Source organism: Syngnathus leptorhynchus, chromosome 16, assembly GCF_054491065.1.
Source record: "Syngnathus leptorhynchus isolate UIUO chromosome 16, UIUO_Slep, whole genome shotgun sequence".
In the NCBI taxonomy this organism is placed as follows: Eukaryota; Metazoa; Chordata; class Actinopteri; order Syngnathiformes; family Syngnathidae; genus Syngnathus; species Syngnathus leptorhynchus.
In genome coordinates, this window is record NC_141210.1 from 867,480 (window position 1) to 894,095 (window position 26,616).

Below are 26,616 nucleotides of genomic sequence, written 5' to 3' on the forward strand. Positions count from 1 at the left end.
GTTGCGACGGAATGAAGAAAAAAAGTACAAAAAAGAAATCGTGGACGTCGTAGCGAGAGGCACGGGGCTACTTTAGATATATTCATATCGAGTCCGGATGTTCACAATGTCTGCTGTTGTTTCGTCGTGTGGAAGGAATTCTACATGTATTCAACAGGATATTCACAAGAAGTCATTCAAATCAATTTGGGCATGAAATCTGACAAGGCATGCCGACACCCGCTTACATTGACCACTGTGCACCACACACACGCACACGCACACGCACGCACTGAAGTCATAAGGTGCAAGCCAACACGCCCGTCATCTGATAGCAAAAGCTTAAAAAGAACCACAATGTTGGCAGTCAATTGAAATGAGGCCCTATGACTTTTCTTATTCGTTCCATTTGAATATCAAAGGCTTTGGAATGTGTTTTGTAAAGTTGGATGGAATTGACTTGAAATGGACTTCTTGGAATTCTTCTTCTTGGAAATGTGGTCAACCACCATGTTTCATCACTGGTGATGTTTTGATGCATGCTCTGCTGTGCGTTGGCATTTATTTGACTTTTCCGTTATGATGTCAATACATCTGCCTCGTAGTGACGAAAGGGCGCCGTCATTTGCTTCACGTGTGCTCAACTCCAAACGAGCCATGAAAATATCACATTTAGCTCTGACGGGTTCTAAAAACATGGCACTGTGTAAGTACTGTCGAAAAGATCACAAAACGTGACCGCGTGAGTATTAGCAGACCGCCCGGTCGGCTTTTGTTTCCCGTGACAAGAAAGAAAAGCTGCAGTCGTAAGAAGAATCCAGAAATGGTGCTACAATGAAAGTGTAAAATAAAAGACTGTAGTGAGTTATTATCTCAGGTATCCCAGGCACAGTCTGTGCTGGGCGCACAATACTCTATACACTTGAGCATGCCAAGAAAAATAAAAGGCAAACTGTGTCCAACACCTTCCTTCCCTTTAAGAAGTTTCTCCAGCTCAGAAGCAGACGTAAACAAGCTCCTCCCCCCCCCCCCCCCCCCCCCCACAACGCTTTGTAGCGCTCCCCAAGTTAAAGCTTCTGCTGCGCCGACACCCCTTTCCAGTAATCCAGGATGTCATGGAGGTCCTCGCCTTTGGCGAATTGCACCTTTTTCCGAAGGGCGTTACCGGCCGTCACGTAGCAGGCCTCGTCACGCTGGCCTTTACGGTAAGGACGAAAGCGCTCCCAGATCCTCAGTGTGTTCTCTGAGGAGTACTCTGGACTGGAAGAGTAGCCAGAGTAACTGGAATGGTGGCGAGCTGGCGAAAGCTGGGAGTAGGAGGCGGCATCCTTACGGGAGCGGGACAGCGGCTTCAGGAAGGAAACCCTCTGGGCTGGGGAACCCTGATGGGAGCCATCGTAGTACAGAGCTGGGACGGAGTGGCGGTGCTCTGAGCAATGGTAGTCTTGCTGCACCTCCAGCTGCTGCTGCTGCTGCTGCTGTTGATGGTAATGGTGCGGATTTTGGTTTTCTTGATGTTGGCCACCAACACCACCACTGTCGCAACCACCGCCACCCCCTCCGGCGCAGCTCATGCTCCCCACTAACGGCAGTCTTTCCAGGGGTTCCCCACAGCCCACAGGACTCGCACGGTCTTGGTACTGTTGTTGTTGTTGATTGCAGCCATCCGGACTCCTCGGCTCCGGAACATCCAGGCTGTAGACGCGAGCCCCTCCGCGGTCCCGATCCAGTCCTCCGCGGTCCCGATCGCGTCCCACAGATCCGCAAGAGGCGGTGCTGCCCTGTTTCTTGACGGCGTTTACAATCACCACAGCTGCATCCGCACTCATTTGGCGCTGAATGGGGCGGACGGCGTTGGCCGGCGGAGGCGGCCTGTAGGGGGGGCTAACAACGAATCCACCGCCGCTGATCCCCGGCCGCTCAGAAAGTGGGGTATTCAAAGCAGGGAGCGGGGGCGGAGGTGGAATTTTGTTCACTTGGCATGATTCCGTCATCCCTTGAGAAAGAGTTATTAAACCACGAGTAAGAGCGGCGGTGCTGTTTGGGGGAGGGGAGGTTGGGTTGGAGGACGGCATGGAATTCGGAGAGGAGCCCGAAGCCGCGACGGCCGCCGCATCCAGTTTGAGCGCATCGATGCAGTTGTTTATAATCTGATTGACTTTGTCTACCTCCATGGCGATTGTCGAGATCTCCGACGCCGAGCCGTGCGCGTCGTCCGAGTCATCCCCGACTTCGGTGCCGTCGTCGTCCCTTAGCTCTTCCCCTCTCATAGCTCCGTGGCCGCTATCTCCGCCGTGCCTCTCCATTCCCGCCCCTCCGCTTCTGATGTCCATGTAGTTCCCCTTGCCCGTCATGCCCTCCGAGAAGGCGGTAGCCATTTTTTCGACTTGCGGAATAGAGGACAGTCTGGAGGAACTGGTGTTGGCCGAGTGAAGCATTCCAGAGCTCGAGGACGTAGACATGGGAAGCTTGCCCCCGTGGTGGTGGTGGTGATACTGGTGGTGTTCTCGGGAGTGTTCCTGAAGCTTGTGGACCGCCGCTGGATCGTTGGCAACCGCCGCCGCCACCTCGGGTCCGTAACGCATTTCCAGTATGGTCTTCTTGACGCAGATGGACTTCTTTTTCTCGTCGCGCACGCGTTTCTTTCGTAAACAGTAATACACAAAGCCCAAAACTATGAGCATGCCGAATAGACAACCCACAATGGTCATGATGTAGTGTGTGGTGGTTGACGGCGTGGGGAGGATGTGGTTTGGATTTTGAGAACGCGTGGAAAATTGGAGGCACGTGTGGTTATATCGCTGGGAGTTCCGGATGGAAGCAACGCAGAAAGTGTAATTGGTGTGTGGTTTGAGCTTGCTGAGGGTGATCATCTCCTTCTTGTTCTTCAGAGTCATCACATCAGAGACATAAGTGTGGTTGTATTGGGTCAGGATGTACATTTTGCTGAACGGCCTCGGAATCTGGACGAGGAGTGAGGCCGAGGACAAGGACACCTGATGGAGCTTGATGCTGGGAATGAAATTGTTTTCTGTGGACGTGGAAGCGTTGGGTTGGTGGTAAGGTCCAAACATCTCCGGGCCCATTCCGGACGGACCGTCCGGGTCCGGCGGCAGGGACGTCATCACTCCGCCTATGCAGTGAGAGGATAAAATGTTTTTGGCGTTTCGACCGGCGTGACCGGCGGCGACGGGGCTCAGTAGGGGAAATCCAAACATCTCCCTCGGCGTCTCGCACTGGAGTCGATCGTAGGTGTGGGTGACGTTGTTGAAGGATTCCAGCCAGGTGAGGAAACTGTAAAGATCGCAGCCGCAATGGAAGGGATTGGCGGCCAGTTCGCAAACCATGAGGCGGTTGAGAACGGTGAACGTCGACGGGTCGATACGGGCCAGTTTGTTAGACGACAGATCGATGCTGCTCAGGCTGGGGCACTCCCAGAACGCATTGCTGGCGATCACCTCGATGAGGTTGTGTTGGAGGAAAAGACATTGCATGCGGCCCAGTCCTCTCATCATACCCTCTGTTAGGTTGGTCAACTTGTTGTAGCCCAGTTGAAGAACCTGAGGAGCACCAAATCAGATGTAAGCGCCAGAATACGACGAGCGCGTAGAATATACATATTGTCTTTTCATGGCGCGGAACCCACCTGTAGGTTAGCTTGCCCCGAAAAGGCCCCGTCTTCAATGTAGCCGATTTCATTCTTGGTAAGATTGAGGTCGGTCAGGTTGGTAAAGCGGTACATGGAGTTGAAGTGCACCGCTTTCAGCTTGTTCTCATTGAGTCTCAAGTCATGAACCGTGTTGTTGATGTGCTGCGGAATGGTCTCGTACGGCGGCTGGTTCTGACTACAGATAGCCAGCCACACGTAACCTTTGTCCCCTTCGATGAGCCAGCAGTCCCCGTTGACCCCGTCGGGGAAGCGGCTGCCAATTAGGAGGGAGGAGAGAATAACAATGAAAGCCGGCTTGCTGGAAAGACTCTCCATGATGGAGATGAAATAGGATGTTGTTTGGAATCAGGGGGGAGGAATGCAGGGGCAGGAGGGCGAGACGAGAAAGTAGCTCTGGTGTCCGTCTCCAAAAGGGCCTTTCAGTCACAGCTTTGGGGCTATCATGCTTGATTAGCAGGTCACCCGGGTTACGTCATATCTTGTTAGGCTGCAGCCGGGGGAGTCGGAGCAGCTTGTCTTCATGCTCTCTCGGGACCTCCGCTCTGTAGGGAAAAGAGAACAAAAAGTACATACGTACATTATATAGAGAGAGGACATTTATTATTGAAGGCTTCATTTTCATAAAAATTGCATCGGGTGAGTAAAGGTAGGTTACGTATGGGGGTTTACTTCTTTGCAACTGGCTCGTACCTTGAAATGAACTCAACGAATGGGATTAGTCTGGGTGGATATCATTTTGATCAGTACACTACGTATGCGCTGAGACAATTCAACGTTGTCCTCTCCTTTCACTTTGATGGCGTTTTTAAAATTCTGCTCCATCCTTCACGGGGTCTCCCTCACTTAGCAAAGCTGCACATTCCGACATGAAAGACAATTGGAATCAATTAAGTTGAGAGACCATTTTCATTCAGCACACTGATCTGGTCGCTACATGGGCCTCGGCTTTCTTTTCGAGCCAAAAACGACTCGACGTCACATATGTGTGGTGGGTGCATCGTTGTTTTTCCCATAAATGATTGGAATCTTCTTCGCGCTATTTAAAGACTGTCCGATTTCCGAATCTGATCTCCATTGTACATTTAAAAGTACCTAGCATCTAGCATTAGCATTTAACCTAACCTGCATGTTTTCGGTTAATAAGATCCAAAAGAGTTCAGTCATTGATTTTTTTGCAGGAGACAAATGCTTAAGCCTTGAAATGATTCAGAAGAATGCAATAACCCTAATGACATTTTATAGCACATTTAGAATGCACGAATCTGCGACACGATGTTGTTTATGACAGGCTTTCAGCGCATCCGTGCTCACCCCCTCCCCTTCCTGCTCACATTGAACGCAATGAGGTCATTTCAGCTTTGTTTGGCATTGACACATTCTCCTGCCAATTCCACCTCAGGCCACAGAGCAAAGGACTCAAGAATCCTCCCCCCCAAAAAAAATGAGCGCATATCGTCTCCACTCAGACATTCTTTGTTTCTTGGCGAAAGATGAGCTCTCGCTCTGTCCCCATCTGCATTTCATTTGAATAGCAGTCAAGTGTTTACATAAGTAGAGGATTAGCAGCCTGTTGCGTCATGATAGAAATTGCCCACTTGCTGCTTGAATGGACTCGTACGACATATATGGATGGCCATCTCATGGGCCATGTGCTTCATCTAACATATTTTCATGTTCCATCACTTTCATGGCACATCCGTCTTTTACCGTTCAGTTAATTTCCTTTATCACACATCAAATAGCCCTTGTGTCTTTCATGCTGTGGAACAAAGTGCAAACTATTTTTTTTTTTTTTCCTTTCTTCTGTATGTTCCATTATCTGACGCAACAGTGAATTGAACTCCTTCATGTCTATTCCGGTCCACGCTCCCTTGAGGTGCTCATCTTCCTGTGTTTTCACTAGCAAACTGGAGGAAATTGGAGGAACAGTCAGAATATCATTGAAAAAAAAAAAAAAAAGTCATCAACATACCATTTCTCCAACCAGCAGGAGTAAATTTGGACACAGTCCACCATTTTAATTATGTGAGATTTATTTGAGGCATGATCTCATTTGCTGCCCCACATACCGAAAAGTCACAAGGCTCACATCGGGGAGGCAGGAAGCACCACCACCACCACCACCACCAGATGCAAGTACGGATTGCGCCATTTAGAATATGGGCCATTGACAGCACCTGGGAAATAACATTGATCCACTTCTAGTGGATGGAAAAGTAGGACAAAAAAAATGACAAGTTTTTAAAAAGCATGCACCATTTTGTTTCTTTGCTTAGTGAGCTCCCTCCCAGTCATGGAATCGAAGCAGGTCAGTGTTGCCAAAGTAGTTAAAATCTTGGATGAGATGAACAGACGGTACAGAAGGGTAGCACGTTGGCACAATTCCATCCTCTTCTCAACAATTTTTCAAACCTTCATAGGCCCGGCGACAACAATCAGTGGCGAATGTTCACACTTGTAACTGTCAGATTGTTGTACAAAAAGTCCTTGGCAACTTAATCAGCCATCAATCTTCACTCACTATCACTGCTATCTCTCCGATAGAAAGGGCCAAAAAATATCCGTCACATCTTTGAAACTTTAAGTAGCAAGCCTTATTTGTTCTGCAGAGTTGGAGGTTAAGTTATTTCATGACTATTTAAGCATCCTCTTGATGAAAGTGTAAACATTAGGGCGAGCCAGGTCCAAAATCGAAGTGCTATGCCATGTGCTCATTAAAGCGGAGCGGAGCTTAGAATGAATTCCATTGGCTTGTTATTTTAACAAAGTGTCTGCTCAGAATACCACTACAGTATTTTCAAATACTTTGATAGGAACAATAATTAATGTTTTTTTTTTTTTTTTAATCCAGAGCACCTACTGAATCTCATTTATACATGTATGACTAAGAACAGTGAGTTCTGATTGCCCCCCCCCCACACACACGTCACCCCTTTTCTTGATCGTCACACATATTGTATCATTAGCATTGCCAATTAAGAAGACTGCTAATGATATTCAACTTTGTTGGCATTCACATCAAATCAGAGCTTGCCTTCCGCTTCATTAGCCTCAATGATGACATTCGCATAATAATCAGGTCCCTCGGAAATTGACCGTGACAGGTGTTGAAATTGGAACGTGTCCATCTACTGTATTTGCTCCAGCCAGCCGCCATCAGCCCAAATGCAAAATGTATTTATAGCAGCCATCTTGTCGTTAGCCGCGTATAGAACGCCGTCCGTCACCTTGAGTCGTGTCAAATTGGATGTGCTTGTCAAAATGCCACATCAAAACAAAAGCAAATTTGCATCTTTCCAATGAAATCCCCATCACGCTATTGTTTTTATTTTCAAGCGGGAGTGTGTTACCTCATCACAAAGACACATTAAGTAGCAACAAACTGCATATATTATCCCGGCGTAGATTACGACATAAATTGTGCGATATATTCACAAGAAATGTCAATTAGGAGGCAGGCAGGTTTGTGTGCGGTTGCTTCGTTTTTATGGGCCTCCTGACAAAAACAATTCACAGCATAATTGAACTCTTTCATTAATAAGTAGCATTTAAAATGCGTTTGTTTTTTTAAAAGATTTAAATAAATCCTATAGGTCCTTTGGAAACCATTGGCGTTTCCTTTGTGGCGTTTTAAATACGGCTGTGACATTTCCTCAGGCGTCAACAGTGGCAGCATCCCCGCTGCATTCACTTGATAATAAACAAAAGACCAATTAAGAAACGGGATTTGCGGAAATAAAGCAAAGCAAAAATCTGGCAAGGTAAAGATGTTTAATAATAGCCTCTTAAGTGATTTCCTCGCTTTTACGATTGTTGTCGGCACTCGGTGATGCTTTCTGGTCCTCGGCAATTCATTTTACCGTCTGCCATCGTAGCAATTGACTCTCATTGGCTCCATCTTCTCAAAGGACCAAAAACTGCCTAAAGAGTAGCACGTGCACAAAAATTGGATGATCATTGGAATGGCGTTTTGACCATTTGGATAGTGATAAAACAGGACAGACTAATCTGGTTCCTATTACGGAAAGATGACTTTGCGAAGAGGATCCCAGCTTCCTTTTGTAGTGAGCCAGCTCATTTGGCTCGTTCGTTCGTTCGTTTCTCTCTCTGCCTCTCGAATGCCTCTTCGGTAAGTGCCGCTCGGAGTTTAGTAACGTCCACTCATTGGTAATGGTGATATTTGCCACGGGTCGAATACGATTCATTATCGGACTACTTTATCTTCGTACACGTGTGCAGATTTGATTCAGCGCTACGGCGGCAAAATAAAATGCTTCATGCGCGGAGGGAAAGTGAGGAGAGATTGACAGAAAAGCAAACAGCTTTTATCCGACTTACAAAAGGGTTCAAGCTTTCCCGGCAATGAAAACCCGACAGCAACAGCTCCGTGCTATTTTATATTGCACTGCTGTCTGTCAATGTCAGTCGAGGAGAATGCAGCCAAGAATATGTGGCGAGAGATTGGCTTAAGATATTTTTTCCCCTCGAGAAGGAATTTAAGGACCGCTTCTTCTGGTGTGCCTACCTCAGCCACTGGGGGCAGTGCGATAAAGTCATACAGGTAAACAAAGATGAAAGTGGCTCTTCTTTGTTTTGTTTTTTATATTGTCAGCCTTCTCGTCCTTTCACAACGAGTAAAGCACACATGCCTGCGAGTATTGTCATACTGTTAGTCTACACGTGTTGCTCCACCCTTTGTGTTCCACATTTTTAGCATAGAGATTTTCACTTGGAGGCCTGTAGTTGAAAACACAAGTGAACAGGCCGGACATTTTCCCGTGCACTTTTCCTCCCTCCATTTACGGCGGTTTGTCTGTAGCTTTCCTTTCCCTCCCTCCCCTCCCTGAGCTCCAGCCACTCGGTCCATCTGTCCGTTGTGTTATTGTTCCTCTCCACTCCGCCGTGTTCCGTGCCAGCTCCCCCGAGAGGGTGGAGTGTAGTGTAGACAGGTTGAGGTTGTGAGCAAAAGCCCTCTTTCCTTTTCACTTGACACGATGAAACCAACACGGCTGCAGACAGATGAGGCTCCTCTGAGAGTCGGGCAGAAGTGGGCTAAAAGCAGCTGTACTACACAAACTCTTACGTCTCCAAGCTCGGTCAAGCTTAAATATACCCATTTGATGTCCCTCTCGCAGTTACTGTCTGACTCCATGACACCGCTGTGGTGGAGAAATTTGCATTTTCACCTCGATGCACATCTCTCGGCTAGCGTGAGAAGGAGATGAAGAAATAAGATGTATGTATAAATAAATGAGGAAGATGAGAGCAGAAAAGCAGAAGTCAACAAAGGGGGCAGAAAAAGTGGTAGAGCTGCTGAGGTGTTGCTTTGTTTTCCTCCCCCCCCCCCCCACACACACACACACCACGCGTCCAGTCGCTGCATGACAAATGATCTCAAGCAAGCAAGCTGGAGGTTTTGTTTTCAACGTTTGCTAATTAGCAGCATTACACAACAACAAAGCATTGAATTGCTTTTGTTTTGTCATCTGCATTGTTCTTGTCACAACTGCTGAAATAATGTTCAACTTGTGTTTTGTTCCGTACATTCATATTTGTCCGCTTGGCTCTGCATCTGTTTGGTTTTTTTTTTGGCCGATACCAACATCTGCAGCCGCTCATGCATGACATCTTATCCAATTTCTGGTTGCATTATGAAGACTCGGGAACGTAATGAAGCGTGACCGAGAATAGCCCGGAGGATTTTCAACTAAAAGAAGCAGAGCCCCTATGCAGCAACTTAAGTTCTTTTCAATCAATCCATTCAAGGTGCTGATGCATTGATGAATGGATATGAAAACGTCGTTCAGGTTTTCAGATTTAGTGACAGGTTGCTCAAAAAGAGAAAAGATTCCTGGGATCAGTCCATTGAAAGGCAGCCAAGTGGCTTACATCACAGACCTGGGTGCGTGCAGCTAATGGAATTTTCTTTTGCAAAGCTCCAATCAGACGGGATTTACGTCTGCGAGGCAATGCTTTCAAAATTGCGTCGGCTGATCTGCTTTTAATCCCACACGAGTGAATATTGTGCATAATGTTGGCCTTCTGTAATACTATCAATTATAGCCACTTCAAAGTCGAAAAACTACTGCGTGTTGTTTACGTTTACATTCACAACAAATGAAACATCACAAACACAAAAACGTCCAAGAGCTAACAAAGGTTGTTTAGACTCATGTACAGAAAACAAATTCTCATGAAAAAATGTGCAAAATTAGTCATTGGATGTCGTATATAATTGTAAGCCAACGCTAAGATTGCGAGGGAATTGTATTTGAAAGCAATTAATCGGCAGAGTAAATACGTACGCTAGTGAATACTAGCAATGAAATATTTATTAAACATACATGTTTACGTTTACCATATAAATATATGCATGACTTCCTTGTGGTAAGTTGTTGATGCATTTTTAAATAGTCTTTCATTTAACTACAGCGTATCAAAACTACCTGTACAATTATAATGCTTCCAAATCTTCTATTTATTGTGATATGAATAAAATACAATTCATTTACATCCATGTAGCAAATAAGCTAATAGGACAACTGCTTTTACATGGAAACTGACCTGCTCACACTCAATGTGCACAACACAAATAGTTTTACATTTAAAAGACCTTCACAAATGATCCCGTGGGTGAAGGAAGCAAAGCGCCGGTCCGACGGACGTTTGTCTTCATCATTAGTGCCTTTCAAATGTTCTGTCATAGCAACGAGGCCCAAAAAGTAGGATTTTTTTTTTTTCTTCTTAAACACGCATGTAAAAAACATGAAACACAGTAGTGGGGGGGGAAAAAAAAAAAAGGGAGGAATGAAATGTGCACTGACTGAACAAAGACAGAAGAAGATTTTGATCCTGAAAGTAATACAGGGCATTTTTAAATGAATAGAAAGTACAGTGTGGGAAAGACAAGGTTCATGAAAAGTCATGAAGTTGAAAAAACTCATTTTGTTAATGAAATTAAATAAGGATGAAAAAAAATACAAATAAAATTGCACCTGCAGTGATGATTGCAGCAAAATTGTCCTTCGCTTCTCCTTTCTTACTTTCTACAGGAGCTGATTTGAGATTTTTGGAATTGCTGTACACCCACACAGAAGAAGAAAGGTTATGTAGTTGTTTGAGATTTTAAGTTGACTTTGCTTTGATACAAGCTTTTTTTTGTAATCTTCTCCTACAAAAAAAAAAAAAAAAAAAAAAATGCAAAAGTATAAGGTGGCCATGCTCAGTTTTGGCGGTACTGTGCGCTTCCCAATGACAAAATCAGTTCATCAATGACACTTTGATTTTTTTTTCTTTTTTTTTTTCCCCCACACCTTTTGGAACAGACCAGTGATCTGAATCCAGCTTCTGACAACAAAGAAGAGGAGTTGGGCCATAATCAGTTCCGCCTCGACCAATCAAAGTCTGGATTTTTTTTTTTTTTATGACACTATTAAGACAATGAATGAATAAGCAATGTTTGAGGCTCATTGTGTGCTCCAAATCCAAACTTTTTTCCACTCTATTTAAAATAAAAAGCGGCTAATTACCACTGCCTAGATTTTTTGGTTTTAGGGTTGCACAAGATAATACTTATTATGTCTGTAAAAAGTGAACAGGATGGATGGAAGGATGATTAACATTCAAATCCGCGATGGGCTGAGGCATAACGTTAAGGTTAAGGTACAAGTTGAATGGCGGAATTACAATAAAGAAGACGTAGATTATAAATGATGAAATCGTTTTGTTCTGATGGCTTAGTTAAATCCAGCCTGGAAGGCTTAGCTGGTTAATAGAAACTTCACCTCATTATACTGAATGGATAATGTCCTCCGTGCAGATAATTCAATGTCATTTTTTTTTTTACACATTTATACAAAGATTTGCTCAAACTCTTGTCAACACGATCTTCGCATCAGAACATTTCTATTGGAATATAACAAAAAGAATATTCAGGCTTCACATTCTGCCTTCCCATTTTCTCTCTACTAATGTACTTTTTTTTCTTAATGAAACAGAATTAATTTACACTTGATAACAGCGTTTGATCATCACAATCGATAATCTACATATTGTGCAAACATGCCCGGGGGCTATGACTACATTACATTACATTACAGCCACTTCATATTGATTTGCTTCATTAAAAAAAATGAGTCAACAGTGGCTTTAAGTCATGTATTATAATATTAGTGAAGTGGACTGTCTGGGGCCCCGGAAGCTCCTCGCTGGCTGGCTGGCCCGCCCGCGGCTCCAAACAGCAGCGCATCACAACATGGGTCAAGTGAAGCTCCACACTAGTTCAGACAACTCGGTGACACACGCTGACACATGACGTGAGTGCGTGCGTGCGTGTTGCTGACTCCTGGCTGACCCATCCCGGCTTACTTGTGACACTGAATTTTAACTATCAGTTTGAAAACGACTGCCTCGTTTGTCTATGATTGTAAAAAATAAAATACTTGCGCAGTACTTGCATGGTGACATGTGGACTTCAAATTAAATACGTGAAGCCCTCATCTGTATGTTTTGACATTTGTTGGGGCGGATGGAAGGGTAGGATCAAAAAAAAAAAGAATAAAAAAAAATTCTTTTCCACTGTTAAACTAGGTCATCGTCTGGCTCCAGGCATAAAAAGATTGAAAGAAACGGAGAAAAACAGGGAAGAAGACGAAGAGCTCTTGAAGAAATTATGGAATGTCATACAATAGATGGAAAAGTGGGTAATTGATTAGTTTCCCGGTTTAGACGGCTCGATGAATAGAAACAGGATGATGTTTGAGATGCATTAGAGTGGTCTTACCATCAAGATTATTTGACCTCACGCGGGAGGAAATTTAACGCTCCTTTTCTTGCCATAGCTTAAGTTGTAATATGTTGATTTAGCCCGATTGCTTAAACAAGCTGTAGCAGTTTGTGGTAAGAAACTGTCAGCAAAAGAAAAAACAGAAAAAGCAATTTGGTCACAGGTCAAGAACATTCTTCCCATCAGCTCGGAGGCTGCAACACAAAAAAACGGTGAAAAGGTAAAGGAGTTAAAGCAAGCTAAAGAAGGAGGAAAAAAAAGATTAAACCAGGATGAAAGGTAGCGCAGGTGGACGGGAGGGGAGCAGCATTAAAGAGGATTGGGAGCACGGGCAGATGAAGCCGACGACATGGAGGAGAGAGAGAGATTTAAACATGTAATTAGAAAGGAAGCCAGCCTCTGACAAACGGCCACGGGGAGGACCACGCACAGAGGAAACAAGATAAAGACGCCGCATTCCATCATTCCAAGACCATATCGGACCTGTGTCCACATTTTGGGGAATGCACACCACGTATGGATCATGAACTTCAAGTACCACATATTCTCTTAGCAAAACACATTGACGCTACAGTCTCATACAGTGGTGATGAGCTTCGCTTAAAATGTCTGGGAGGTATAATTACTTTTCTTCTTCTATCGTATTGTTGACAGCCAAGCTTTCCCCAAGTGGCTCATTAAAGTTGCTTCTTCCACCCGGATTGAACTGCATAATATCTTACTTATTCTGTTTGTAGTTCAGGGGGAACTTTGTTTTTTTTTTATATTACAGCTAGATTACAAGAAGAATAGGCTTCCATTGACCATATTTGGACAACAGTTAAGCAATGCATGATTTGAATATCCTTTGTGGCTGACATTGGATAGGATTCATCCAGAAGATGTATTTGATTCTCTACTGATTCTAAATAAACTAAACTATAAAAAAAAAAAAACATTAACACAGAGTTCTATACCTCAATATGAAAGTGGTGCTTAAAAGGATTTTCGCTTAAGCAGACCTTCTCTGGACTTCTCAGTGCGGCACTAATAAAAGTCGTTCTATGCAGAGGATAAAGAATATATTCTGTGACTATTGCTGTATAATTATTCTACACGTGTTGCTTCACTGTTTGTGTTTAGATAATTATCATTAAAGATTAACACTACTGGCTCAGAGATCTTAATTGTTTGCTATTGTGTTTCAAATTGTATGTTAGGATTAAGCTAGCAGAGTCGAGCAGAGGCCTATATTTTTTTTTTTTTTTTTTGAAGAACAAGAAGAATCGTTTGCTTTCTGCTGCTTGTAAAGCCAGTTGAGTCACTTGACCTCATAAACATAAACGTACTCCCTGTGCTTAACGGGGCTTGGCTGTACAATACAGTCATAGTGAGGGTCAGTTATTAAAAAAAAAAACAATAATTCAACTGCGATTCAAGCACTCCACACAAATTGAGCATCAAGACCTGCAGTGCTAATCACGCATCCAGATAGAACTTTAACCTTGGCCTTGACTTTTCATAGGCATATTCTAAGCGTATCCCTGAGACGCAACGATGCTTGATTTCAATGAGATGTCCTCCAGTGGAGTGTTGAGTAATGCGTAGTTGTGTATGCCAACTGCCCGACGGCATCAGTGTTGAGATGAGACTTGCCGACGCTCCAGCTTCTTCACAAGAATTATCATCACTCCACAACTCCATCACTCACAACCTCCAGCGTCTCTCACACACACACACGTACAAGCTCTCCGTCTCCGTGCTCAGTGCTCTCCATTTTTCCCTCTCCCATTTGATTGCGTCTAGCCTAATGCCTTTCTCTGACTTGCAATCCTAAATCAGGCCAAATTGATGGGTTCACCTGGCCGTCTTTGAGTCACTTTATCTCCTTCTCTTCATTGCGGGTGCTCCTCTCTAATCCGGCATCCATTTATCTTCCACTCCAAAGCTCTCACAGGCTGATGTGTAAGATGTTGTTGCGCGCACACACACACACACGCACGCACACTGTTGGTTCATCATGTGACAATTTAACAACAACTAGAGTGAAAATATTGACTGCTAATTTTTTGGAGCTATTTTGCAAACTCTTGAATCAGTTCTATCTAGAATCAACACATTTAATTTCTTGGTTTTCTTTTCAATCGATGGTCAGACAAAGAGAATAGATGTGCATTCCGCAGTGATTATTTTCGAAGGAAATGTCACGTAGCGCACACGAATAGACAAATGGAGAAATGCCGATGAAGACGTGGACCCGTCGCAGTGATAAGACCAAATACGCAGAAGTGCTTCGTGGCCAAAAAAGACAAACAAGGAAAAAAGTTAAAAAAGAATGCTGACAATATGGACAACGCACCAACACAAAGAAAGGAATTGGAATCCAACAAAACAATATAATGCTTGATCTTATCCGTGTGGGCAGATGACATTTTTTCATTTCTTGGATGATACATGCAGGGAGCCTCGTGAGCATATGGACTGCGATTGCAAAACAATATCTAATTTAGGACAACAATAGAAACGTAGCGCTGGCAAACCAAGACATAATGATGGCTGCCGTTTTGGCGCTTGCAATGAGCTTCGTGTACCTCGCTTGCGTGACAATAAATAGACGTGAATTCAACGTGTTTATTATTTCATACATGTGGTGCGTTATGCTTAAATTTGTGAGAAAAAAAAAAGAAAAGAAAAGACACAGAGAGCCAATTAAAATGGCACATCTTAGATGAAGCACCAAACACAAATACAAGCCATTTCAAAAGAAGCGAGATGGGCACGGTGACCTGATGAAATTCAAGCCGTACTACATCAACTTAATGGAAGATGCTTGTCAGTCCACGGCCCGAGTCAAGCTTGTACCATCAAATATGAACGAGGAGCATGTACGCGGCTCATATGATTTACGTATTCATACTTGTGAATTTCTGACATCATGTCGGACTTCCACATACTGCTGACATTCTGCCATAAGCAAGTATGAGAGATTTCCCAAAGGAAACTTTTCCATTTATTTAGGCCAGAAATTATATTGGCAATTACAGTATGCTAAAAAAAAACTTAACAATATTGTAGCCACTAAGAAAGTGTATTTATTGTTTTCGTTTATTATGCTACATTATTGTACTGTCTAATAGCTAAAGTGCAAGAATGCAATCCAATTTCTGGTGCTTTGTCATCATTGTCACCGTTAGTGGTCATGTTGTTCACAGTTATTTGGTTGCATGGACATTTTTTCCTCTTTATGTGTACTCAGTTGAGGTCCAAACGGGTTTGGGTGAAGCAGCAAGAAAGGCTTTGTGTAATAGAATTTGCATTTTAAGTGTCACACTAATATAGTCAGCAAAGAAGGTCTCGCAATGGATGTTGACTATGGTATGCAGATTTTTCTTTTCATATTCACTCGCACTGACATTCAGTCAGAAATATTTTTAGATCCAATAACAGACCGCCTGACTATCTAGTTTGATTTCCAAAGTGACATTGGTGTAGATTTCCTGATGGAAAACGAAATGATTCCTTTTGGGGTTCTTTTACCAACAATAAGTTCTGTATTATTATTTTTGTCGAATTATGAATTGTTATTATTTATATTGATAACTGCTAGCTAGAGTACGCTTGACATGATGATTAGCAGATCCTAGAATCCGACCTGCTAACACAATGAAGGAAAAGCTAGTAATCGACCAGAATGGCGCTGGCTGAGCATGAGCAAATAAGGAGAGTTATTCAGGACTGCAAATTGGGCTTCATTTACGATATGGTGCAGCGAGGTGTCCTAACTACCTCATTCAGCCACTTGCGCACACACGCGGTGATGGTGGAAGCTTCCAAACAAGGTGACAAACAGCTCATCAGGAGCAATTACCAGCTCTCTGCTTCCTGACCCGAGCAGCCTGCGGAGTAGCCATGGTACTATCACTCACCGCTGAGACTGCACAACAATACAATGGAATACAATAACACAAATAGTCCTGTTTTTTTCTGAGGAAAGGGTTTTTTTTTGGAGTGGGGCTAGAACGGTTTAATTGCATTTCCATTCATTTCAACACGAAACAATGATTTGGGTTTCCCCATCCAATTATCAAACTCGTATCTGGAGGCACCACTGTGATATGTTTGAAGCAAGCATTGCCTCCTATTCTAGGTTACCTAGATAATTTAACCCTGGCATGATTGTTTTTTGGTTGAAAATAGCACAAGGCTAGGTCTCAAACGAGTCCTCATTTAGTGCTCCACTTCCTAGGAGTGTGTGGGTGTGCTACTGCAAAGCCCATTTTTGTTCTCACGCCGATGCTCAGAAGAGTGACAAAGAATTCCACAGTGGCCAAAAGGCGCGAGAGGGAAGGCAATGAGAGCTCATCATGTTCTTGTCAGTAAAATGTGCAAAGTCGAAAGCGACTCGCTTGTTTGTCTACTGAAGAGCTGTAATCTTTCATAGGGAACATACTCAATAGTCCCGGGGAAGTTCTTTTAAGATGAAACGAGCCGCAGTTTATTTTATTGCAGAGTTCTTGACAGTCAATTCTTGTTTATCTGTAGAGTCCTTCATTACCAATGGAATATAGAACGTTTGTTAAGTCAGCGCAGGTGTAATGCAGCGGCAATAAGAACTAAAAAACCAAAATCAAACCACGGCTAAAATCTCATTACGTACGAGATAAATTTGTCGAAAAGAAACAAAGGGCTGCTACGGCCCGGCCTGGCCGGCCGGCCGGTGGGACGAGCATTCATGGTCGAACAAACATCCTTTTCAATTCAATTTCAAATAATCAGTGAATAAATGAAAGCACAGCTTGCCAACGAGTGTACTTTGGTGGAGAAATCACACGACGTGCTGTGATGATAAACGACAAAGCAGATCTGCTCTCCGCTCGTCTAAATTGACTAAGTGCTTATGTAAATCGGCGGTAGTCAATCAGGTAAAAAGGGATGAGTTCTTTGAAACACAATGGCACTTCATATGAATGACTAAGTTGACTGTAGTCAATAGAAAAAAAAGTGGTGAGCTGCTTTTACACTACAGTAAAGCAAGATTCTCTGCCACTGTTTGCTTTCCTTTTACAGAGACAAAACAAATGAAGAGGCATCTGAGATCACAGAACGGGAGGGGGGGGGGGGATTCGGAGAAGAATAACACAAGAGCTCGATGGATATGCGGCTATTGTTTTCTGTCAGTGTATTGTGTGCGTCTTTGTTTGTTTGTTTGTCAGTTGATCAATGTCATTGATTCTTTTTCCTGTTGTTCTGCTGGTACGATTATTTTAAAGGGGAAGTCAACGCCAATTTTTTTTTCCAGTAAAACGTTGTATGTGCCCTCATTAGTCTAAACGTAGCATTTTGATTAATATTGAGTTTGTGGAATATGAATTAAGGAGCAAAATCCCCCCTGGGTATATCCATCTCAAGGGGCGGCCATTTTGCCACTTGCTGTTGACTGACGATGACATCACAGTTGCCAAGTCTCAGGTCCCGATCAATCGCATCACAACGTATTTTTACAAAGAAAATGGGGGCGTGGCCTTCAATTGAAGCAACCGAAGCTAGCCGCTATGCTAATCCACTACCGGCTCTCGGGCCGTATCAAAAGGTTACAGCCCTTTCACCCCAAATGGTGATTCAGAAATATGAAGCGATAAAGTCGACTCGCGATGTTGCGAGTGAGAGAAACTCAAGGTATGAGTCAAACAGAAGCCAGATGTACAGTGTGTTTGTACAGCAGATCCCACCGCTAGCTTTAGTTATCATGAATAACGGAAAAGTGCTCTGAATGCTATATAGGGGATGTGACAAGCTGTCACGCACAGTAGGTCTGTGATACGTGGCTTCCCGAGCACCCCCACTTCGAGAACGGTGAACAACGATCATAGCGCGCATCAAATATACATCAGATACACAACACACAGTCGCTATACAATATTCAAAGCAAAACCAAGGCAAGTCAACCAGCTCCCTCCCCAAAGACCGCTGTGGAAAATTCCCACGGGTACAAAGTCTGAATGTCTTTTCCTATTCTTTGTGAAGTGTTTGGCAGTGGCTGGTGGATTGGCTTTTTGAAGCATACTGATCTGATTACAACACTGGGTTAGCTAGCTTACGTAACACGTTGGCTTATTGGCTGGCTGCATATGGGCCACGTCGCTCTCTTGGTTTGCAGGTCACGTGCGTGCGTATTGGAATTGGTCAAATGCAATTAAAACCTTTTCATATTGGCCAAAAAAGAAGAGTCCTACCCAAGAAATGATCCCAAAATGCTTGTATTGGATGCGACTGGCTTTAGGAGGCACGGCTCCTAATTAAAGAGGGATTTTCAAGAGAAATGGATTCATGGGAGTGTTGGTACAGTTGCACAGCTTTTTGCCCTTTTGCACAAAGTGCCAATTTGCAGTCTGTCCCCGTTCTCTTCTTGCGTATGAATTGGCCGAGGAATCGATGATTATAAAAGTTGCAAAATTGACTTGTTTTGGAAAAACGCAGCTTGGTGAGGTTTTTCCTATTCTTAGCCAGTGAAAGCGACTCAAGGTTCCCTAATTATGGGTAAAAGTACATTTACGTCATTTGAAGCAATTTCTCCCTTTTTTAGGGCCTGACTAAGTCTCGGCCCTCTCTTAGCGTGACTTATTACTCAATACAATGTTTTCTTTACAATCATTTTATTGTTAAAATGTTTTCCAGGACCTCAACCATAAATGTGAGCAAGGTTCAAATGCATTTTGTATTTAAACAATGCTGTCAATAATTTATCCCTGAATGGCAGGCTATTTTTTTTTCTCATTAGGTCCATCAATAATGATCCTCTCAAATGGCCTTAAACTGGTAATTGTTTCTCTTCCGCTGAAGCGAAAAAATGTTAATGCACTAATTAGTATGCATAGTGTGATTTGAGTCTCTTATTGCTGCAATAAGCATCTAAATTCATTCATACATGAGGCGCAAAGTAGAACTTTGTTTATTTTTGGTAGTTTTGATTTATTTTCCTGGCAGACTTGAACAGATGTGAAAAAGAAAAAAAAAATCCAAAAGTTCACTTGACTGCACAATTAGGCCAACCATCTTCGCTAGCCTGCCTACTTCCATTTCTTCTCACATTTGAAGTCATCTATAACTTTTTGAAAAATCAATTTGGGACAATTGTGGCAAAACACAGATTATTATGTTAAAAAAAAAAATGGTTTGCACTGGTAGTGCAAGCAAGGACACAGAGTAATGCCAGCGGAGGAGGCCGTGAGAGTATGCTGCAATGGATGCGCATAACCCGGGGTGGGAGGGGAGGGGGGCGGGGGGGGTGTTTGCTTGAAACCTAATCTGACATTTGAGAATAGGGATCATCATTTCTCTGCTGGACAAAAAAAATGAAGAAACAGGTGAAAGAAAGACTGCAATAATCCCGAGCGAGCCTCTGTAGATAAACTCACTCCAGTAACTTATTTTTCCCCCAACACAAGTAGGCGGAATGAAAACAGAGACGACATAATTACAAGAATTATTTCTTTGACTTGATCACGGCCTGACACGTATAGCACACTTGTACGTGGCATCCCCACAAGATCTAATAGCAGTGGTGAGCGCCATGCTGTCGGCACAAATGATAGCCGTGCCGGAGTAATAAGTGCAATAAAGCCAGTCAACAAGTTAGAATCTACGCCCGCCAAGACACTAACTAATGCTTTCGTCCCTGATGGTGCCAATCTTTGTCTGTTAAAGAAAAGTGATACGTGTCTTCTTTTATATCGTAAAATTAAAAAAAAAACACAACAACAATCAGTGCTCTCTCTGCCTTAAATGTATGTTTGTAGTCAATTACGAAGAAAGTATGTTTTAATTGGATATGAAGCCCAAAAAACATTTCCTACCTGTTGCCCGCCCGCCCGCTCTGTCGTCACAATTGCGTTGCGCCCTCTCACTTAGCTGCGATGCTGCGTATCCTTCATGAGTAGAGGATTTTCCAAAAGACGAGAGGGAGAAGTTTGCTTCCTTGTCTAAGACTCACTTCTGCCAAACCAAGCTTCCATCACAGGTCGGTACTAGAAAGGAAAATAGGAGGTTAGGTATGAGTACATCAAAACTTCAATCAAAAAATCATCAAAATAAAGAAACGGGTTATTGATTGATTGATTGATTGATTTGTATTCAGCATGCAAAATAAAAATAGAATTGATACTTTTAAGGTGAATTTCTCGGCTCACCTGAGATTTCAATCATACACGCCCGCCCGTCCGTTCGTCCTTTAGTTTTCCCTCAACTCAACGTGCCAAATGGATTTGGCCGTTGTGCCCCACTCAAATGTTACTGGGATGCAATAACTCCTGACTCAGGCCACATCAGAAGGCTAAGAGGTAAAGCCATGGCCTCATTTCAGTGTTGTTATGGACACTGTGCGTTCCAGAGGACACCTGTCACCACACACCTCAAGCATCTCTGAATAATTTGTGCAAATTGCTGTCAGGGAAGCTGACGTGCAGCCGCTGCATTCCCCCTCTGCCTCTCCATCCTCTCCCACCACATCAAAATCTGTTAGAGAACAACTATTATCAGCAATAATACCAGACTGATCCTTTTGCAAGTGAAATGGGCGAAGAAGAAGCCGCGCCGCATGCTCAGTGCAAGCACATACAGTCAAGCGGCTAGGAGTCTTGAGAAGTCTCCTCAAACACTAAAACTAAGTGTCTTGGACGCAAGCAGGCTTCAAAGTTGACTACTGAGACACATTGAAAATGTCTCCCCGGTGTCAAGTTATGCTCGACAATTTTTTTAGCTCATTTCTTTGGGTTCAGGTAGGCGGAAGAATTCATGTGCGAGATATGAGATGCAAACCCTTGTACAATTTGTATTTGACGACTAGCAACGTAATGATCTCCGCTGGGGGAAAAAAAATAATAATCACCTGATTCACTGTTTGGAGAGGTGTGGGCTTAATGGGTTGGAAGTAGACAACCACACAAAGGTCTTGCCGGACCATTACAGCTTGTTTTGGAAACACTTCAATTTATAGTTGTTTCTTATTTAGAACACACACACACACACGCACACAAAAAATCACATTATAAAAGGCTGGATTGGAAAATAGTGTGATACTTTCGAATTTGAAATGGCCCAGTGAAATGTTGGCTACCTACAGCTGAGAAGCAATTTGGCTTTCAGTTGAAGCACAAATGTGAAGTGGTTGAAGTAGCAAGTTAGGTCAAGCTGAATTTTGCACAAACGGTCCCGATTTTGTTCCAAATATCGCAGATACCACAGGTGTGGGTTATACTATAATGTACAAACAATCGACAGTTTTATTTAACACACACAAAAAAAAAAAAAACCAGACGCTTTATATGTCGCTATACGAGAAACGGCCACAGCTCGTTGAGTGATATTTGGATTTTTTTTTTTTTATACCATCTGATGTGGTATCCTTGTGTGTTTTGATTTGACAGTAAAAGACAGTCCTTGGGCGAAGCACATAAAAAGTGAGCCACCGAAATGGCTACCCAGAAGGCCGTGAGCCTTTACGAGGCGACACCTGCGTTGCCGTTCACAATGGCTGCCTTAACATGAGCAGCTGTCGAAACAATCAGATGGATCGCAAGCAGATCAGTCAAAGTATTTGTGTATTTAGGGGTCTTAACTAGAATCTAAAGCAAGCCTTCACAAAACTAAACCTGCAACAATCTGGTTACAATGTGACTTCCATCTTAGTGCAGGCAGTGTTCTTTGGAATGTTCTTTTTGACGTGTTGTGACTTATGGCAAACGTATTATTTTGTTTGTTTTGTTCATGTTATGAAAGTTTGCCCTAACCCAAAGCGACTTTTAAATGAAGTGGAGGCGAGCGAGGCACAAACGGGACGTGTGGCGACGTCTGCACTTTTGGCATTTGGTCTCATAAATCAAGCGGACTTTGTTCTGTTCAGGCAGACTGACAAAAGGCCAACTTTGCTCCGGACTTTGTGCAAAAAAGATTTCAGGCCAGCTCCAGCTATGGGCAAAGAGTACTCAACCAATGCCCGCCCCTCAGTCAAGAAAGACAAATAAATCTCAAATGGGCCACAGAGTGACTGATGAAATATTCAACATGCTAAAACCAAAATGACATGCAGTCCCAAAATGGAAATAGGCAAAAGCTTCTTCATATGCTAAACAAGGCTTCATAATTTACTCATCTCTTATGTTTCAATCAAAGTGCATTTGTTAGACCCCGCCCCTCCGTTTTGATTTCTGATGGTCGTACTTTTCGAGGCCTTTTTATCATCAATCCACAAATACTTGAACATTCTAAGCGACACAGAAAATGAACATCTCCTTTCAAATGGTTTCAGAGAGCAGGCCCAATTGAATTGATAGAAGCATTATTTGCTATTGCCTCTCATTATTTTTTGTGTAGACATTGACAACTTCGCTGCATTCTACTTTCTGTTTGAGGATATTCAATTCTATTCCGTTGGATCTCATTCAATGTTCTAATCTGATACTTGAGTGCTTTCTTGTAATTACCTTATGATGATGTGCCATATTCAAGTTTTTAATTTGAGGGTTGTGGGGGGGGGGGGGGGTGACGAATACATCTCGAGCGTGAGAAAGTCTTGACCCCTCCATCTGCGTCTTAGCATAAGAGCATCTCTGTAATTAGCCTGACACAATGGCAGCGGATTTGAGATATGCACATCGGATGTGATTGCATCCTGTGGCGAGCCAAGGTAGAATTGTTCGGGAAAAGGTTTTGGGTTGCAAATGAACAGGAGAAATTTCAATCATATCATATTTCATCACCTATTTTCATTTACGCTCTCATATTGAAAGGGTTTGCATATTTTTGTCTGATGACTGTAGACGAGGGTAACGTTTGAGAATATATTGCACACCATATTATTGAATGCTACAATAAGATCAGTTTTAGCGGAATGAGTCAATGCGTCTTCATTTAAGCGGTAGTCGACAAAATTGATTGGAATCTTAATTTAGAAGCATATTTACATGATATGATTGAATATCTTGTTGATCTATTATATTGTCTGTCTATATGTGTTGCTCCACCATTTGTGTTCAAATAGATTGCTGGAAGCATTATTTCACTGCCACATAGATGTTTTTGTGAGCCAGCAGACTTGAAGGAAATGTTATTTGGGTTCTTTTTAAATACACAATTCTCTTACATTAGTAATTCTCTTACATTAGTAATGCTCCAACAGTAAACTTTAACTGGAAGTGGCATTAAACAGCTTGAAGCTTTTTATGAGAAGATTTTTTTTTCCCCACTATCCCAAATCGCTGTTTGTTGTAAAATGAGCTTATGTGAAAAATTTCCAAACGATAGCTCGTAACTCAAAAACCTCATAAAGCGGCTCAGTTGTATCGCTAAGTAGCACATTTGTGAGGGTACTCTTGCAACAAAAGTCGTTTATTCCAATTGCTCCACAAGTCACTCATGGAAAAGCCAAACCACCAAACATCCTTGAAAAATTTAAAAACACCCCATGGGGGGAAAAAAAAAAACATGGAGTGTGAAGCAAGCAAGCGAGCAGGTGAGATCTTGGCAGGTGTGCCCATTGAGCTGAGAGGGGAGGGGAGGGTGCCCTCCCCTCGCTCATCTGCTCAATGTATTCGTTAGATAACAACGCTTAAGGCTGAAGCCAGTCTGAAGAAGTCATTATTGCGCCGAGGGAGAATTTTGGGCCTCAAAGGCGGCCGGGATTGGTCAACTTCCTGTCAGACAGGAACCATTAGAACGCGCGGGAGACTGAAATGAGCTTCTAATGAATGGCATCCATCTCAATCACCTTCCCATCTGTCTTTCTATCTCCATGCAACCAGGCGCACGTATGCTTAGTACCGCTGGGCAAAGCGTGTGAGATAAGTGATAGAAATAATTGGAAAATTCAAATACAGAATGGACACGCCGCCGGTTTGTGACATTGTTCTCATTTGCGATCGTAAACCTTTCATAGCAGGACAGGGACTGTTTGAATTTGCCTTTTGTCATTCTTAAGATAAAACACCTTCCAGCTAGCTGGTATTTTCTATTTCATGTCACATCTACGGCCACCTCCGGGCAAGCAGGTGAATCTGACAGAAAAGACCTGAGTGTGCTCGCTTGCGTTTGTGCATTCATGTGTGAGTTTCTTCTCAAATTAATCTGATGAATCACCAGCCTGACCTACAAGGGAAGCTCACAGCGAGCATCATATAAACACCAAATTCGGCCGGCCGGCCGGCCGCATGCCTTTGCAATGCATGCAGGGAAATACCTGCTTCATAATGAGGACACAAACAGAGGCCAGCAGTATTTCTCGTCAAAATATGCAAACACGCAATCATGCTCTAGTCCTCCCCATGCTTCAATATTCCCTCGGGCCTCAATTATCTTATTTTACCTGCAGAAAGGTCTTTTTCTTTTTTTTTTTAAATCACAAAAACAGCTGTAAAAAAATGGCCACTACATTTTCAACACTTGCCACCTGCAAAAGTCAATTATTTACCTGTGAGATCCAAGTGTCCACTGGTGGAACTAATTTTTGGATGTAGATATGGTCCATTTGTATTTATTTTTTGACAAATGACTAAGAAATATGAGCTGCAATCAATGACACTCAAGAAATCAGCAGGCATCATTTCCTGTTTCTGACAAGTAGCATCCTCCATCCGCCTTGCAGGAAGCCCCGCCCACTTACAAAATGCAGAAGAAAAAAAATAAATAATTCCCTAAAACAGACCACAACACCAAATATTCCCCCTGGCATCAACCCTTAATACTAGTTCCAAAAGAGAAACATCAGAATTGCATTTAATCTTCATTGAGATGCAAGGCACACGAGGTGACGTGACTTGATCAAATGTCACTTGACGTTTGTAATGTGTAATTTTTCCCTCCGAGGAACCCGTCTGTCCACTCTCAATATGGCAATTCAGTTTGCAATCATATGATGCGCTCAGGCCCCACAATGCATTCCTTATCTCTATTCACTGTCCCCTCCGGTTGGGTTAACTACAAGTGACGAGCCGCATTCATCTTGGAACGCTCGTGAGGACAGACGGACAAAAAGGAGGAGGAAAAGATTTCTCAAACTGAACAAGGGTTTCCAGGAAACCACTTAGGAAACTGCTTGAAAATGATTAATCATAGAATCTTTTTAGATTCAAACTTGGATCTCCTGACTGAGCCATTCAATTATCCCACTGGAACAAAATTCTTTTCACAATATTTTCTATCAATATTGGACACATTAGACAATTTAGACTTTTAAATCCAATGCAATATATGGTGGTAAGGCTTTCATTATTTCTTGACAATAAACTGCAACTCAAGATGGCTCTGCTCATGTTTTTTTCAGGGCAGCCATTGAATTTCTGAAGGCTGTGTCTCACATTAAAATGCAAACAGATGCTTCAGTAGGACACATCCTCACTAAACTGTGCCAAGACAAACACACGCACACATATACAGAAGATGTCTTTAAGTGCAGATGCCTAGCTAAAATATTAATAACCTGATTTTAGTGATGGATATGGAGAAGGAACGGAGAATGAGTGGACGTGACAAGTGTGTTTCTGTGCACGTGTGATGTTTGGCTCATTGGTATCCACAAATGAGTGAAAGTGCACAATGTTAACAACGGAGAGGGAAATGATTGTGCAGCACAGATGCCATATGAATCTAGGCCAGTAGACAAAAAACAAGGCTTTATTCCAAAATCCACTCAGTACCAGAGTGTGTGTGCCAAACTACAAATGCAGCATTGCAGGGAATGAAGTCTTTCCATATCGTATTTCCTTCTTGTGTGTGTTTGCCCTTTCATCCTCATCACGGTTTTACAATTACAGAGCTGGCTGGATGCGCAACGCCCCCTCACTTTGCTGCATGTTCACTCCTTCGCACTTATTCACACTCACATTTCCACGCGTTGAAAAATGTATCTGGTAATTGGGGTTGGTAGGTTGAGGGGTTGGGGGGGGTCAGCTTTTTCAGGCAGCTGGCACAAAGGAGAGATGGTGGCAGATGGTCCTGACAGTAGATAGAGTTCGCACACATACTGTAAATGGCAAGAGCCTTGAATTTGAAAACACAAATATGACGTTATGACTCTCGCAGACTCAATATACGTATGATTACCAATATATATCAAAAGTTTGATTGGAGATCGGGACCATAATGTTACTGACATAAGAGAGATAGTGAAGATGTAAAAGAAGATCGTAAAGGTTTTATTCAATATTTTCCACCC

The 26,616-nt window shown here is 43.0% G+C and overlaps 1 protein-coding gene across 2 annotated transcripts; it reads right to left on the reverse strand.

Annotated features, from left to right (window-relative positions):
• Window positions 1-1,045: 1,045 nt before the first annotated feature.
• elfn2b (extracellular leucine-rich repeat and fibronectin type III domain containing 2b) lies at window positions 1,046-25,026 on the reverse strand. Of its 2 annotated transcripts, XM_085933977.1 has the most exons (4): window positions 24,874-25,026; window positions 20,267-20,437; window positions 3,626-4,191; window positions 1,046-3,539 (listed from the first exon to the last, which is right to left on the reverse strand). In XM_085933977.1, exons 3-4 carry the CDS (start codon window positions 3,962-3,964, stop codon window positions 1,047-1,049), a joined length of 2,832 nt encoding a protein of 943 aa, XP_085790103.1. In that variant the 5' UTR covers window positions 3,965-4,191; window positions 20,267-20,437; window positions 24,874-25,026; the 3' UTR covers window position 1,046. The 2 variants fall into 2 exon arrangements, with proteins under 2 accessions (XP_085790103.1, XP_085790104.1); XM_085933978.1 differs by lacking the exon at window positions 20,267-20,437 and having other exon boundaries at window positions 24,874-24,935.
• Between the last annotated feature and the right edge of the window lie 1,590 nt (window positions 25,027-26,616).

What these genes read in the sequence shown, in the direction of transcription:
- elfn2b (XM_085933977.1), bottom strand. Translation starts at nt 3,964, where the DNA reads ATGGAGAGTCTTTCCAGCAAGCCGGCTTTCATTGTTATTCTCTCCTCC. An exon ending in CGGGGCAAGCTAACCTACAG is followed by an intron (nt 3,540 to 3,625) that starts GTGGGTTCCGCG and finishes GGTGCTCCTCAG; the next exon opens with GTTCTTCAACTGGGCTACAA.